The 17,635-nt window shown below is 41.0% G+C and overlaps 1 protein-coding gene across 1 annotated transcript in view; it reads left to right on the top strand.

Moving 5' to 3' along the window:
* Positions 1–1,041: 1,041 nt before the first annotated feature.
* The window catches only part of LOC139409826 (metalloprotease TIKI1-like), a 134,353-nt gene continuing 117,759 nt past the window's right edge, over positions 1,042–17,635 (top strand). The window contains exons 1-2 of the mRNA XM_071155212.1: positions 1,042–1,786; positions 10,865–11,425. Of these exons, the coding sequence (XP_071011313.1) occupies positions 1,679–1,786; positions 10,865–11,425 (669 nt within the window). The 5' untranslated portion in view covers positions 1,042–1,678. The remainder of the gene's footprint in view (positions 1,787–10,864; positions 11,426–17,635) is intronic.

The following is a 17,635-nucleotide window of genomic DNA, read 5'->3' as shown; positions in this document are numbered from 1 at the left end:
AACAAAACCAACTGTCTTCCTCTCTTTACTCTTTACATCAACATATAGGCTGTTAACTGTGTGCTGTGACAGAACATTGCGACAGAACGTTGCGGCAGAACATTGCGACAGAACGTTGCGGCAGAACATTGCGACAGAACGTTGCGACAGAACATTGCGACAGAACATTGCGGCAGAACGTTGCGGCAGAACATTGCGACAGAACGTTGCGACAGAACGTTGCGACAGAACGTTCTCAGAACGGGGTGTATTCTGGTGGTAGTGTCGTGGTGGTGTGTGTAGCAGGTAGGACCTTAGCAGGACATTATGGAACTACAAGGTAATCCAAACAAACCCCGCCTGCCCTCCTCAATTGCGGCGCCTCTAATAGACAACCCAGCCCATTATCTCTAGCTCACTCAATAAAGGACAGTCAGTGATTCACCATAATAATTGTCATAATAAATATTTGCTATTTGATAAGTTAGGCCTAGGCTTCCTGGTTAAATAGAGGTAATACATATGCTATTATAAGAACAAATAAAACTGTACTCGTTTTCAGTCAACGAAATACGTTGTAAATGTTTACTTGTTTTATTCTATTCCTGGATGTGAAATCACTTGTCCCACTATCAATGTAGCTGGCCTACTGTTGGGGATCAGAGAGTGATCTCTGGACAACTACGCTACAACCCGGTCCAGTATGCCTTGAAAGCCCCTGATTAAAGCCTGGAGGAATAGAACAACCGTACTCGGTTTCTACTTTTGAAGTGAATGCGTGTGCTCCTTATATATCCCGCCACGACATGCGGTGAGTGAGATGTTCAATCAGATTGCACAGTATGAGTGTGCAAGCGGAGGGGGGGCAGGAGGGTAGGTATGCCCCATGCCTGAGCCTGACAGAGATGCTCACACTCCAGCAACACTGTGAGGGAGTAATGAGGGCAGTCTGGAGTTATGGAAACACAGACGACACGGTAAAGAACGTTTCTCACGTTCCTTCGAGGATTCGCGTACGGTTGATGCCGCTTGGAGTTGGACAACCGGATTCCAAATAAAGTGTTGTAATGTTGGAATTCTGAACAGCACTTGTACATTAATTTGTTTCTGCGGTCCTGTGTTTGGAAGTAGAGCAGAGTAACACCGTGGCAGCGAGGAGGAATTCCACCGCTCATTTCGGAACCCGCGGTCCGAGTCGTTTTTAGTGTAGAACATAACCTGTTGCTCGAGTGCACTTTGGATACGAACCTACTCATCGTGCGCAGTCTGCTCGGTTCTATGAGTGAGTGGGCTATAAACACGGGAAATATAGATTTGATTGATCTTATTGAGGACTTGTAGTCTAGTCTACTATTGGAGGAGAAAGTTGTAGGCTTCCCTGGCGTGTCGTGCAAGGCACCTTTATTATCAGATATGAGGGGAAACAGCGTGACGACATAGCCACCAAACATCGTCCATGCTTTCCCAGGAGGGGAAAAAACAACACTCAACTTAAGTATTGAAAGCAATTTCACTCAAACATGAGTTCTTCCTGCGGCAGAAAGTTAGATGTGCTATATGTCGGCGTGTTTGACTTATTCTTTCCATGGAACTGAAATTCGGAAATTAATTTAGGTAATTTCCCCGGAGCGAGTTGTTTTTTGGGGGTAGCTTCATCTTACGACACGTTGTGAAAATAACGTGCAGGTTTGGAGTTACGATGCTGGTCTCTTGGGTCGCATTTATTCAAGCGTTCCTAACACTGCTGGTGAAAGGAGCCGACCAATGGAGCCTCCGGGAGTCCTCTAACTGCGAGCTCAATAAGAAAGTAAGTGCCCTCACATCACGTTCTCTCTAATATAATTAGTCTTACATCTAAGTAAATTATCCCATTTTTCTCTACAATGAAATAGTTAATATTTAAATCAACCGGGATTTGAGTAGGCCTATCTGAATGTCCACTGTCCAGTTTTAGCCTATAAATATTTTATATGATTCTTCTTCCGTTCACTTTTTTATTTACCAAATTGGTTATTACAGGCTAGTTCATTCATTCATTCAACCTGTAAAGTTTCCATTTCATCTGAGAGCGCAGTTCATATCGATTGTGTATTGTGTTAGTCTAGTGTACTGTAAATAAGACATTATCAGTCCATTATCGAGCATCAAATAATCTACTTCGTTTAGAATCAACAGTCTCAGTCAATTTAAATAGCTCCCTGTTCCCGCTGTCTATTTGCAGTGGATAACGACGAGTAGTTGTTTGTGGTTATTGTAAGTCTGTTTCGGAAGGGCTACCTATTAAAATGGTTTGTTTGTCCATATCTTTGTTTAACTTTAGTGACATAGTTGGTGAATGACATCACACACACACACACACACACACACACACACACACACACACACACACACACACACACACACACACACACACACACACACACACACACACACACACACACACACACACAGTCATAAGACCATTGTTCACATAAATTACTTTATATGATCAGGTGGTTTTATAGCCTGGTAATAATAACACTAATGTGTTTGTATAGCCTGGTAATAATAATAACACTAATGTGGTTATATAGCCTGGTAATAATAACACTAATGTGGTTGTATAGCCTGGTAATAATAATAACACTAATGTGGTTGTATAGCCTGGTAATAATAATAACACTAATGTGGGTGTATAGCCTGGTAATAACAACACTAATGTGGTTTATAGCCTGGTAATAATAACAATATTACTAATGTGGTTATATAGCCTGGTAATAATAATAACACTAATGTGGTTGTATAGCCTGGTAATAACAACACTAATGTGGTTATATAGCCTGGTAATAATAATAACACGAATGTGGTTGTATAGCCTGGTAATAACAACACTAATGTGGTTGTATAGCCTGGTAATAACAACACTAATGTGGTTGTATAGCCTGGTAATAATAATAACACTAATGTGGTTGTATAGCCTGGTAATAATAATAACACTAATGTGGTTATATAGCCTGGTAATAATAACACTAATGTGGTTATATAGCCTGGTAATAATAACATTACTAATGTGGTTATATAGCCTGGTAATAATAATAACACTAATGTGGTTATACAGCCTGATAATAATAATAACACTAATGTGGTTGTATAGCCTGGTAATAACAACACTGATGTGGTTGTATAGCCTGGTAATAACAACACTAATGTGGTTATATAGCCTGGTAATAATAATATTACTAATGTGGTTTATAGCCTGGTAATAATAATAACACTAATGTGGTTATATAGCCTGGTAATAACATCACTAATGTGGTTGTATAGCCTGGTAATAATAATATTACTAATGTGGTTGTATAGCCTGGTAATAATAATAACACTAATGTGGTTATATAGCCTGGTAATAATAACACTAATGTGGTTATATAGCCTGGTAATAATAATAACACTAATGTGGTTATATAGCCTGGTAATAATAACACTAATGTGGTTATATAGCCTGGTAATAATAATATTACTAATGTGGTTGTATAGCCTGGTAATAATAATAACACTAATGTGGTTGTATAGCCTGGTAATAATACTGACGTGGGTGTATAGCCTGGTAATACTACTGATGTGGGTGTATAGCCTGGTAATAATACTGATGTGGGTGTATAGCCTGGTAATAATACTGATGTGGTTGTATAGCCTGGTAATAATAACGCTAATGTGGGTGTATAGCCTGGTATAAATAACACTAATGTGCGTGTATAGCCTGGTAATAATACTGATGTGGATGTATAGCCTGGCAATAATAACAGTAATGTGGGTGTATAGCCTGGTAATAATACTGATGTGGCTGTATAGCCTGGTAATAATAACACTAATGTGGGTGTATAGCCTGGTAATAATACTGATGTGGGTTTATAGCCTGGTAATAATAACAGTAATGTGGGTGTATAGCCGGGAAATAATACTGATATGGGTGTATAGCCTGGTAATAATACTGATGTGGTTGTATAGCCTGGTAATAATAATAATACTGATGTGGGTGTATAGCCTGGTAATAATACTGATGTGGGTGTATAGCCTGGTAATAATAACACTAATGGGGGTGTATAGCCTGGTAATAATAACACTAATGTGGGTGTATAGCCTGGTAATAATAATATTACTAATGTGGTTGTATAGCCTGGTAATAACAGCACTAATGTTGTTGTATAGCCTGGTAATAATAACACTAATGTGGTTATATAGCCTGGTAATAATAATAACACTCATGTGGGTGTAAAGCCTTGTAATAATAACACTAATGTGGTTGTATAACCTGGTAATAATAATAACACTAATGTGGTTATATAGCCTGGTAATAATAATAACACTAATGTGGGTGTATAGCCTGGTAATAATAATAACACTAATGTGGTTGTATAGCCTGGTAATAATACCGATGTGGGTGTATAGCCTGGTAATAACAAAACTAATGTGGTTGTATAGCCTGGTAATAATACTGATGTGGGTGTATAGCCTGGTAATAATAACACTAATGTGGTTGTATAGCCTGGTATTAATAATATTACTAATGTGGTTATATAGCCTGGTAATAATAACACTAATGTGGGTGTATAGCCTGGTAATAATAATAACACTAATGTGGGTGTATAGCGTGGTAATAATAATAACACTAATGTGGGTGTATAGCCTGGTAATAATACTGGTGTGGGTGTATAGCCTGGTAATAATACTGATGTGGCTGTATAGCCTGGTAATAATACTGATGTGGGTGTATAGCCTGGTAATAATACTGATCTGGTTGTATAGCCTGGTAATAATACTGATGTGGGTGTATAGCCTGGTAATAATACTGATGTGGGTGTATTTCCTGGTAATAATACTGATGTGGGTGTATAGCCTGGTAATAATACTGATCTGGTTGTATATCCTGGTAATAATACTGATGTGGTTATATAGCCTGGTAATAATAATATTACTAATCTGGTTATATAGCCTGGTAATAATACTGATCTGGTTGTATAGCCTGGTAATAATAATATTACTAATCTGGTTGTATAGCCTGGTAATAATACTGATGTGGGTGTATAGCCTGGTAATAATACTGATCTTGTTGTATAGCCTGGTAATAATACTGATCTGGTTGTATAGCCTGGTAATAATACTGACGTGGTTGTATAGCCTGGTAATAATACTGATCCGGTTGTATAGCCTGGTAATAATACTGATCTGGTTGTATAGCCTGGTAATAATACTGATGTAGGTGTATAGCCTGGTAATAATACTGATCTGGTTGTATAGCCTGGTAATAATACTGATGTGGGTGTATAGCCTGGTAATAATACTGATCTGGTTGTATAGCCTGGTAATAATACTGATCTGGTTGTATAGCCTGGTAATAATACTGATGTGGGTGTATAGCCTGGTAATAATACTGATGTGGTTGTATAGCCTGGTAATAATACTGATGTGGGTGTATAGCCTGGTAATAATACTGATGTGGGTGTATAGCCTGGTAATACTACTGATCTGGTTGTATAGCCTGGTAATAATACTGATGTGGGTGTATAGCCTGGTAATAATACTGATGTGGGTGTATAGCCTGGTAATACTACTGATCTGGGTGTATAGCCTGGTAATAATACTGATGTGGGAGTATAGCCTGGTAATAATAATACTGATGTGGGTGTATAGCCTGGTAATAATAATAACACTAATGTGGGTGTATAGCCTGGTAATAATGCTGATGTGGGCGTATAGCCTGGTAATAATACTGATGTGGGTGTATAGTCTGGTAATAATACTAATGTGGGTGTATAGCCTGGTAATAATACTGATGTGGGTGTATAGCCTGGTAATAATACTGATGTGGGTGTATAGCCTGGTAATAATAATAACACTAATGTGGTTGTATAGCCTGGTAATAATGCTGATGTGGGTGTATAGCCTGGTAATAATACTGATGTGGGTGTATAGCCTGGTAATAATACTGATGTGGGTGTATAGCCTGGTAATAATACTGATGTGGTTGTATAGCCTGGTAATAATACTGATGTGGGTGTATAGCCTGGTAATAACACTGATGTGGGTGTATAGCCTGGTAATAATACTGATGTGGGTGTATAGCCTGGTAATAATACAGACGTGGTTGTATAGCCTGGTAATAATAACACTAATGTGGTTATATAGCCTGGTAATAATAACACTAATGTGGTTATATAGCCTGGTAATAATAATAACACTAATGTGGTTATATAGCCTGGTGATAATAACACTAATGTGGTTATATAGCCTGGTAATAATAACACTAATGTGGTTGTATAGCCTGGTAATAATAACACTAATGTGGTTATATAGCCTGGTAATAATAATAACACTAATGTGGTTATATAGCCTGGTGATAATAACACTAATGTGGTTATATAGCCTGGTAATAACAGCACTAATGTGGTTGTATAGCCTGGTAATAATAATAACACTAATGTGGTTGTATAGCCTGGTAATAATAATATTACTAATGTGGTTATATAGCCTGGTAATAATAATAACACTAATGTGGTTATATAGCCTGGTAATAACAACACTAATGTGGTTGTATAGCCTGGTAATAATAATATTACTAATGTGGTTTTATAGCCTGGTAATAACAACACTAATGTGGTTGTATAGCCTGGTAATAATAATAACACTAATGTGGTTGTATAGCCTGGTAATAACAACACTAATGTGGTTATATAGCCTGGTAATAATAACACTAATGTTGTTATATAGCCTGGTAATAATAATAATACTGATGTGGGTGTATAGCCTGGTAATAATACTGATGTGGGTGTATAGCCTGGTAATAATAATATCACTAATGTGGTTGTATAGCCTGGTAATAATACTGATGTGGGTGTATAGCCTGGTAATAATAATACTGATGTGGGTGTATAGCCTGGTAATAATACTGATGTGGGTGTATAGCCTGGTAATAATAATACTGATGTTGGTGTATAGCCTGGTAATAATAATAACACTAATGTGGGTGTATAGCCTGGTAATAATGCTGATGTGGGCGTATAGCCTGGTAATAATACTTATGTGGGTGTATAGCCTGGTAATAATACTGATGTGGGTGTATAGCCTGGTAATAATACTGATGTGGGTGTATAACCTGGTAATAATGCTGATGTGGGTGTATAGCCTGGTAATAATAATAACACTAATGTGGTTGTATAGCCTGGTAATAATGCTGATGTGGGTGTATTGCCTGGTAATAATACTGATGTGGGTGTATAGCCTGGTAATAATACTGATGTGGGTGTATAGCCTGGTAATAATACTGATGTGGTTGTATAGCCTGGTAATAATACTGATGTGGGTGTATAGCCTGGTAGTAATACAGACGTGGTTGTATAGCCTGGTAATAATACTGATGTGGGTGTATAGCCTGGTAATAATACAGACGTGGTTGTATAGCCTGGTAATAATACTGATGTGGGTGTATAGCCTGGTGATAATACTGTTGTGGGTGTATAGCCTGGTAATAATACTGATGTGTTTGTATAGCCTGGTAATAATACAGACGTGGTTGTATAGCCTGGTAATAATACTGATTTGGGTGTATAGCCTGGTAATAATACAGACGTGGTTTTATAGCCTGGTAATAATACAGACGTGGTTGTATAGCCTGGTAATAATACTGATGTGGGTGTATAGCCTGGTAATAATGCTGATGTGGGTGTATAGCCTGGTAATAATAACAGTAATGTGGGTGTATAGCCTGGTAATAATAACAGTAATGTGGGTGTATAGCCTGGTAATAATGCTGATGTGGGTGTATAGCCTGGTAATAATAACAGTAATGTGGGTGTATAGCCTGGTAATAATGCTGATGTGGGTGTATAGCCTGGTAATAATTACAGTAATGTGGGTGTATAGCCTGGTAATAATGCTGATGTGGGTGTTTAGCCTGGTAATAATGCTGATGTGGGTGTATAGCCTGGTAATAATAACAGTATTGTGGGTGTATAGCCTGGTAATAATAACAGTATTGTGGGTGTATAGCCTGGTAATAATAACAGTAATGTGGGTGTATAGCCTGGTAATAATAACAGTATTGTGGGTGTATAGCCTGGTAATAATAACAGTATTGTGGGTGTATAGCCTTGTAATAATAACAGTATTGTGGGTGTATAGCCTGGTAATAATAACAGTATTGTGGGTGTATAGCCTGGTAATAATAACAGTAATGTGGGTGTATAGCCTGGTAATAATAACAGTAATGTGGGTGTATAGCCTGGTAATAATAACAGTATTGTGGGTGTATAGCCTGGTAATAATAACAGTATTGTGGGTGTATAGCCTGGTAATAATAACAGTAATGTGGGTGTATAGCCTGGTAATAATAACTGTATTGTGGGTGTATAGCCTGGTAATAATAACAGTAATGTGGGTGTATAGCCTGGTAATAATAACAGTATTGTGGGTGTATAGCCTGGTAATAATAACAGTATTGTGGGTGTATAGCCTGGTAATAATAACAGTATTGTGGGTGTATAGCCTGGTAATAATAACAGTATTGTGGGTGTATAGCCTGGTAATAATAACAGTATTGTGGGTGTATAGCCTGGTAATAATAACAGTATTGTGGGTGTATAGCCTGGTAATAATAACAGTAATGTGGGTGTATAGCCTGGTAATAATAACAGTATTGTGGGTGTATAACCTGGTAATAATAACAGTAATGTGGGTGTATAGCCTGGTAATAATAACAGTAATGTGGGTGTATAGCCTGGTAATAATAACAGTAATGTGGGTGTATAGCCTGGTAATAATAACAGTAATGTGGGTGTATAGCCTGGTAATAATAACAGTAATGTGGGTGTATAGCCTGGTAATAATAACAGTATTGTGGGTGTATAGCCTGGTAATAATAACAGTATTGTGGGTGTATAGCCTGTTAATAATAACAGTATTGTGGGTGTATAGCCTGGTAATAATAACAGTAATGTGGGTGTATAGCCTGGTAATAATAACAGTATTGTGGGTGTATAGCCTGGTAATAATAACAGTATTGTGGGTGTATAGCCTGGTAATAATAACAGTATTGTGGGTGTATAGCCTGGTAATAATAACAGTATTGTGGGTGTATAGCCTGGTAATAATAACAGTATTGTGGGTGTATAGCCTGGTAATAATAACAGTATTGTGGGTGTATAGCCTGGTAATAATAACAGTATTGTTGGTGTATAGCCTGGTAATAATAACAGTATTGTGGGTGTATAGCCTGGTAATAATAACAGTATTGTGGGTGTATAGCCTGGTAATAATAACAGTATTGTGGGTGTATAGCCTGGTAATAATAACAGTATTGTGGGTGTATAGCCTGGTAATAATAACAGTATTGTGGGTGTATAGCCTGGTAATAATAACAGTATTGTGGGTGTATAGCCTGGTAATAATAACAGTATTGTGGGTGTATAGCCTGGTAATAATAACAGTATTGTGGGTGTATAGCCTGGTAATAATAACAGTATTGTGGGTGTATAGCCTGGTAATAATAACAGTAATGTGGGTGTATAGCCTGGTAATAATAACAGTATTGTGGGTGTATAGCCTGGTAATAATAACAGTATTGTGGGTGTATAGCCTGGTAATAATAACAGTAATGTGGGTGTATAGCCTGGTAATAATAACAGTATTGTGGGTGTATAGCCTGGTAATAATAACAGTAATGTGGGTGTATAGCCTGGTAATAATAACAGTATTGTGGGTGTATAGCCTGGTAATAATAACAGTATTGTGGGTGTATAGCCTGGTAATAATAACAGTATTGTGGGTGTATAGCCTGGTAATAATAACAGTAATGTGGGTGTATAGCCTGGTAATAATAACAGTATTGTGGGTGTATAGCCTGGTAATAATAACAGTAATGTGGGTGTATAGCCTGGTAATAATAACAGTAATGTGGGTGTATAGCCTGGTAATAATAACAGTATTGTGGGTGTATAGCCTGGTAATAATAACAGTATTGTGGGTGTATAGCCTGGTAATAATAACAGTATTGTGGGTGTATAGCCTGGTAATAATAACAGTATTGTGGGTGTATAGCCTGGTAATAATAACAGTATTGTGGGTGTATAGCCTGGTAATAATAACAGTATTGTGGGTGTATAGCCTGGTAATAATAACAGTAATGTGGGTGTATAGCCTGGTAATAATAACAGTATTGTGGGTGTATAGCCTGGTAATAATAACAGTATTGTGGGTGTATAGCCTGGTAATAATAACAGTAATGTGGGTGTATAGCCTGGTAATAATAACAGTAATGTGGGTGTATAGCCTGGTAATAATAACAGTATTGTGGGTGTATAGCCTGGTAATAATAACAGTATTGTGGGTGTATAGCCTGGTAATAATAACAGTATTGTGGGTGTATAGCCTGGTAATAATAACAGTATTGTGGGTGTATAGCCTGGTAATAATAACAGTAATGTGGGTGTATAGCCTGGTAATAATAACAGTATTGTGGGTGTATAGCCTGGTAATAATAACAGTATTGTGGGTGTATAGCCTGGTAATAATAACAGTAATGTGGGTGTATAGCCTGGTAATAATAACAGTATTGTGGGTGTATAGCCTGGTAATAATAACAGTATTGTGGGTGTATAGCCTGGTAATAATAACAGTATTGTGGGTGTATAGCCTGGTAATAATAACAGTATTGTGGGTGTATAGCCTGGTAATAATAACAGTAATGTGGGTGTATAGCCTGGTAATAATAACAGTATTGTGGGTGTATAGCCTGGTAATAATAACAGTAATGTGGGTGTATAGCCTGGTAATAATAACAGTATTGTGGGTGTATAGCCTGGTAATAATAACAGTAATTCACTCATGTTTCCTTTTCTTCTTTCACCTTCGGCAGCAAAGTGATCTGAACTCTTTCCTGTGGACCATCAAACGTAACCCTCCGTCCTACTTCTACGGCACGATCCACGTCCCTTACACGCGCGTCTGGGACTTTATCCCAGAGAACTCCAAGAAGGCTTTCCAGGAGAGTAACATGGTTTACTTGGAGCTGGACCTGACTGACCCCTACACCATCTCAGCCCTGACCAGCTGCCAGCTCCTCCCCCAGGGGGGAACCCTACAGGACGTTCTACCCAGAGACATCTACGGACGCCTCAAGAGGCACTTGGAGTACGTCAAGCTCATGATGCCGTTCTGGATGACTCCTGACCAGAGGGGTAAAGGCCTCTACGCTGACTACCTGTTTAATGCGATAGCGGGGAACTGGGAGAGGAAGAGGCCTGTGTGGGTGATGTTGATGGTGAACTCGTTGACGGAGGCGGACATTAAGACGAGGGGGGTCCCGGTGTTGGATCTGTACCTGGCCCAGGAGGCAGAGAGGATGAGGAAGAGAACAGGAGCTGTGGAGAAGGTGGAGGAGCAGTGTCACCCGCTCAACGGACTCAACTTCTCTCAGGTGAGTGGGTCCGTCTGAAAGTGAACCTTATTTCCAAGATAGTACGTCTCTACTTTGGACCAGAACCCTCTTGTATATGTTGGAGGGTTTTCAAGCTACTGAATCTGCTAAATAAATCCTGCCAAGAGATGGGGATGTTTCAAATAGGCCTAGCATCAGGGGGGTGGCAGAAGGCCTAGTGGTTAGAGTGTAGAGGCGACAGGTATCCTAGTGGTTAGAGTGTAGAGGCGACAGGTATCCTAGTGGTTAGAGTGTTGGGCCACTAACCCGAAAGTTTGCTTGATTGAATCCTCGAGCCGACAAGGTAAAAATCTGTCGTTCTGCCCCTGAGCAAGGCAGTTAACCCACTGTTCCCCGGGGCACCGAAGACGTGGATGTCGATTAAGGCAGCCCCCCCCACCCCCCACCCCCGCACCTCTCTGATTCAGAGGGGTTGGGTTAAATGCAGAAGACACATTTCAGTTGAAGGCATTCAGTTGTACAACTGACTAGATATCCCCCTTTCCCTTTACAACTGACTAGGTATCCCCCTTTACACCTGACTAGGTATCCCCCTTTCCCTTTACAACTGACTAGGTATCCCCCTTTCCCTTTCCAACTGACTAGGTATCCCCCTTTACAACTGCCTAGATATCCCCCTTTCCCTTTCCAACTGACTAGGTATCCCCCTTTCCCTTTCCAACTGACTAGGTATCCCCCTTTCCCTTTCCAACTGACTAGGTATCCCCCTTTCCCTTTCCAACTGACTAGGTATCCCCCTTTACAACTGACTAGGTATCCCCCTTTCCCTTTCCAACTGACTAGGTATCCCCCTTTACAACTGACTAGGTATCCCCCTTTCCCTTTACAACTGACTAGATATCCCCCTTTCCCTTTACAACTGACTAGGTATCCCATTTCCCCTTTACAACTGACTAGATATCCCCCTTTCCCTTTACAACTGACTAGGTATCCCCCTTTCCCTTTCCAACTGACTAGATATCCCCCTTTCCCTTTACAACTGACTAGGTATCCCCCTTTCCCTTTCCAACTGACTAGATATCCCCCTTTCCCTTTCCAACTGACTAGGTATCCCCCTTTACAACTGACTAGATATCCCCCTTTCCCTTTCCAACTGACTAGATATCCCCCTTTCCCTTTACAACTGACTAGATATCCCCCTTTCCCTTTACAACTGACTAGATATCCCCCTTTCCCTTTCCAACTGACTAGATATCCCCCTTTCCCTTTCCAACTGACTAGGTATCCCCCTTTACAACTGACTAGGTATCCCCCTTTCCCTTTCCAACTGACTAGATATCCCCCTTTCCCTTTACAACTGACTAGATATCCCCCTTTCCCCTTTACAACTGACTAGATATCCCCCTTTCCCTTTCCAACTGACTAGATATCCCCCTTTCCCTTTACAACTGACTAGATATCCCCCTTTCCCTTTCCAACTGACTAGGTATCCCCCTTTACAACTGACTAGGTATCCCCCTTTCCCTTTCCAACTGACTAGGTATCCCCCTTTACAACTGACTAGGTATCCCCCTTTACAACTGACTAGGTATCCCCCTTTCCATTTCCAACTGACTAGGTATCCCCCTTTACAACTGACTAGGTATCCCCCTTTCCCTTTCCAACTGACTAGGTATCCCCCTTTACAACTGACTAGGTATCCCCCTTTACAACTGACTAGGTATCCCCCTTTACAACTGACTAGGTATCCCCCTTTCCCTTTCCAAGTGACTAGGTATCCCCCTTTACAACTGACTAGGTATCCCCCTTTACAACTGACTAGGTATCCCCCTTTACAACTGACTAGGTATCCCCCTTTCCCTTTCCAAGTGACTCGGTATCCCCCTTTACAACTGACTAGGTATCCCCCTTTACAACTGACTAGGTATCCCCCTTTCCCTTTCCAACTGACTAGGTATCCCCCTTTCCCTGTACATCTGACGAGGTATCCCCCTTTACAACTGACTAAATATCCCCCTTTCCCCTTTACAACTGACTAGGTATCCCCCTTTACAACTGACTAAATATCCCCCTTTCCCTTTCCAACTGACTAGATATCCCCCTTTATAACTGACTAGCTATTCCCCTTTACAACTGACTTGGTATCCCCTTCCCAATTGACTAGGTATCCCCCTTTCCAACTGACTAGGTATCCCCCTTTTCCTTTACAACTGACTAGATATCCCCCTTTTCCTTTACAACTGACTAGATATCCCCCTTTCCAACTGACTAGATATCCCCCTTTCCAACTGACTAGATATCCCCCTTTCCAACTGACTAGATATCCCCCCTGTCTATAGTGTTATAACCTCATACAGATATAACCCTGTCTATAGTGTTATAACCTCATACAGATATAAACCTGTCTATAGTGTTATAACCCTATACAGATATAACCCTGTCTATAATGTTATAACCTCATACAGATATAACCCTGTCTATAGTGTTATAACCTCATACAGATATAACCCTGTCTATAGTGTTATAACCTCATACAGATATAACCCTGTCTATAGTGTTATAACCCTATACAGATATAACCCTGTCTATAGTGTTATAACCCTATACAGATATAACCCTGTCTATAATGTTATAACCTCATACAGATATAACCCTGTCTATAGTGTTATAACCTCATACAGATATAACCCTGTCTATAGTGTTATAACCTCATACAGATATAACCCTGTCTATAGTGTTATAACCTCATACAGATATAACCCTGTCTATAGTATTATAACCTTGTCTTATACAGATGTGAATGTGAAGAATTCTCTCTCTCTCTCTCTCTCTCTCTCTCTCTCTCTCTCTCTCTCTCTCTGTCTCTCTCTCTCCCCCTCTCCCTCAATTTAAGGGGCTTTATTATCATGGGAAACATATGTTTACATTGTCAAAGCAAGAGAAATAGATAATAAACAAAAGTGAAATAAACCATATAAAATGAACAGTAAACATTACACTCAGAAAAGTTCCAATGGAATACAGACATTACAAATGTCATATTATGTCCAAATACAGTGTTGTAATGATGTGCAAATATTACAAAAGGGAAAATAAATAAACATAAATATGGGTTGTCTCTCTCTCTCTCTCTCTGTCTCTCTCTCTCTCTCTGTCTCTCTCTCTCTCTCTCTCTCTCTCTCTCTGTCTCTCTCTCTCTCTCTCTCTCTCTCTCTCTCCCTCTCTCTCTCTCTCTCTCTCTCTCTCTCTCTCTCTCTCTGTCTCTCTCTCTCTCTCTCTCTCTCTCTGTCTCTCTCTCCCTCTCTCTCTCTCTCTCCCTCTCTCTCTCTCTCTCTCTCCAACTCTCCTTCATTCCCACCAGTGTTTCAGATATGAGATAATTATTTCTATGACCAAGCCAAACATATTTTAGCACCGTAATTTAACCAAGCGTGGAGCTTTTCAATAGCGCTATTGATTTTAACTTGCACTGAACAAAAATATAAAGGCAACATGCAACAATTTCAAGGATTTTACAGAGTTACAGTTCATATGAGGAAATCAGTCAATTCACATGGCTGGGAATACAGATACGCATCTGTTGGCCACAGATACCTTACGCAAAATGTAGTGGAGTGGATCAGAAAACCAGTCAGTATCTGGTGTGACCACCATTTACCACAAGCAGCGCGACACATCTCCTTCACACACAGTTGATCAGGCTGTTTATTGTGGCCTGGGGAACGTTGTCCCACTCCTCTTCAATGGCTGTGTGAAGTTGCTGGATATTGGTCCTTGCCACATGGGGCCGTGCATTATCATGCTGAAACATGAGGTGATGCCGGCGGGTTAGAATGGCACGACAACGGGCCTCAGGATCTCATCACGGTTTCTCCGTGCATTATCATGCTGAAACATGAGGTGATGCCGGCGGGTTAGAATGGCACGACAACGGGCCTCAGGATCTCATCACGGTTTCTCCGTGCATTATCATGCTGAAACATGAGGTGATGCCGGCGGGTTAGAATGGCACGACAACGGGCCTCAGGATCTCATCACGGTTTCTCCGTGCATTATCATGCTGAAACATGAGGTGATGCCGGCGGGTTAGAATGGCACGACAACGGGCCTCAGGATCTCATCACGGTTTCTCCGTGCATTATCATGCTGAAACATGAGGTGATGCCGGCGGGTTAGAATGGCACGACAACGGGCCTCAGGATCTCATCACGGTTTCTCCGTGCATTATCATGCTGAAACATGAGGTGATGCCGGCGGGTTAGAATGGCACGACAACGGGCCTCAGGATCTCATCACGGTTTCTCCGTGCATTATCATGCTGAAACATGAGGTGATGCCGGCGGGTTAGAATGGCACGACAACGGGCCTCAGAATCTCATCACGGTTTTTCCGTGCATTATCATGCTGAAACATGAGGTGATGCCGGCGGGTTAGAATGGCACGACAACGGGCCTCAGAATCTCATCACGGTTTCTCCGTGCATTATCATGCTGAAACATGAGGTGATGCCGGCGGGTTAGAATGGCACGACAATAGGCCTCAGAATCTCATCACGGTTTCTCTGTGCATTTAAATTGCCATCGATAAAATGCAATTGTGTTTGTGGTCCATAGCTTATGGCTGTCCATACCATCACCTCCACCGCCACCATGGGGCGCTCTGTTCACAACGCTGACATCAGCAAACCGCTCGGTACAGTAGAAACCCGGATTAATCTGTGAAGAGCGCACTTCTCCAACGTGCCAGTGGCCATCGAAGGTGAACATATTCCCACTCAAGTTGGTTACTATGCCGATCTGCAGCCAGGTCAAGACCCTGGTGAGGACGACGAGCACGCAGATATTCTTAGGTTGTGCAAAACCCACAGTTTTATCAGCTGTCTGGGTGGCTGGTCTCAGACGATCCCGCAGGTGAAGAAGCCAGATGTGGAGGTCTTGGGCTGGCGTGGTTAAACCTGGTCTGCGGTTGTGAGGCCAGTTGCACGTGCTGCAGAATTCTCTAAAAAGATGTTGGAGGTGGCTTACGGTAGAGAAATTGACATTTAATTCTCTGGAAACAGCTCTGGTGGATATTTCTGCAGTCAGCATGCCAATTGTATGCTACCTCTAAACTTGAGACATCTGTGGCACTAATACACTTGTCGTAGTAGCGCTGCAAGATGGCCCTGTCATAAATGGTGGCCTCAAAATGGTTCTCTCTCTCTCTCAATGGTCGAGTCCCAAGTTATACCCTACATAGTGCACTGCTTTTGACCAGGGCCATAGGGAAAGTAAGGCACTACAAAGGGAAAAGGGTGCCATTTGGGATGCATCCTATGAAATGATGAGCCCATGTGAATAACAATGGATGTCCTTCTTTTCCACTCTGCTTGGCCACTATTTGGGCGAGCTGCCGTTGATTTGCTGAGTTTGCCCATAGCAGAACATCTATTTCAACTGGTTGGTAATTAATTAGATTATTCGCTAATGAGGGATGTTTCAACTAATGAATGGAACAACGATGTTTCAACTAAAGAATGGAACAGCGATGTTTGATTTGATTTGATTTGGGCTGTGTCTGAAATGGCACCCTATTCCTATATCCTATTCTTAAAGCTCTGGGTAAATGTAGTGCACTACATAGGGAATAGGGTGCCATTTGGGACACAGAGGTTGGCTTCTCTTCATGCCTTCACTGCTCCCTCTCAGCACCGGGTATATTTCACACTGAGGTGCTTGGTTTCTTTTTTCTTGTTGACCAAACAGACAGATATTAGATTCGTTCACATTCCTCTGTCTGTCTGTCTGTCTGTCTGTCTGTCTGTCTGTCTGTCTGTCTGTCTGTCTGTCTGTCTGTCTGTCTGTCTGTCTGTCTGTCTGCCTGTCTGTCTGTCTGTCTGTCTGTCTGTCTGCCTGTCTGTCTGCCTGCCTGCCTGCCTGCCTGCCTGCCTGCCTGCCTGCCTGCCTGCCTGTCTGTCTGTCTGCCTGCCTGCCTGCCTGCCTGCCTGCCTGCCTGCCTGCCTGCCTGTCTGTCTGTCTGTCTGTCTGAGATTGTGTGGCTGTCATTGAGACCATACAAAAGTTCTAATTTGAAAAGTTAACAGTTCTAATTCTCTAAATGTATGGTGATATTGTCATAGTGTCCGAAGAGGCTTTATTTGTGCCTCTTGGTGTCGTTTAAACAGGGTTACAAAACAGAAACGTTCGGTGTTGTATATCTGATGTCATAGGGATTCTAATTCTCCCAATTTACGGCTTTTGTTAGAAGAGG

This window comes from Oncorhynchus clarkii, chromosome 5 (genome assembly GCF_045791955.1).
Source record: "Oncorhynchus clarkii lewisi isolate Uvic-CL-2024 chromosome 5, UVic_Ocla_1.0, whole genome shotgun sequence".
Classification (NCBI taxonomy): Eukaryota; Metazoa; Chordata; class Actinopteri; order Salmoniformes; family Salmonidae; genus Oncorhynchus; species Oncorhynchus clarkii.
The sequence above is the reverse complement of the archived record's forward strand: the minus strand, read 5'-3'. Positions and strand labels throughout refer to the sequence as shown.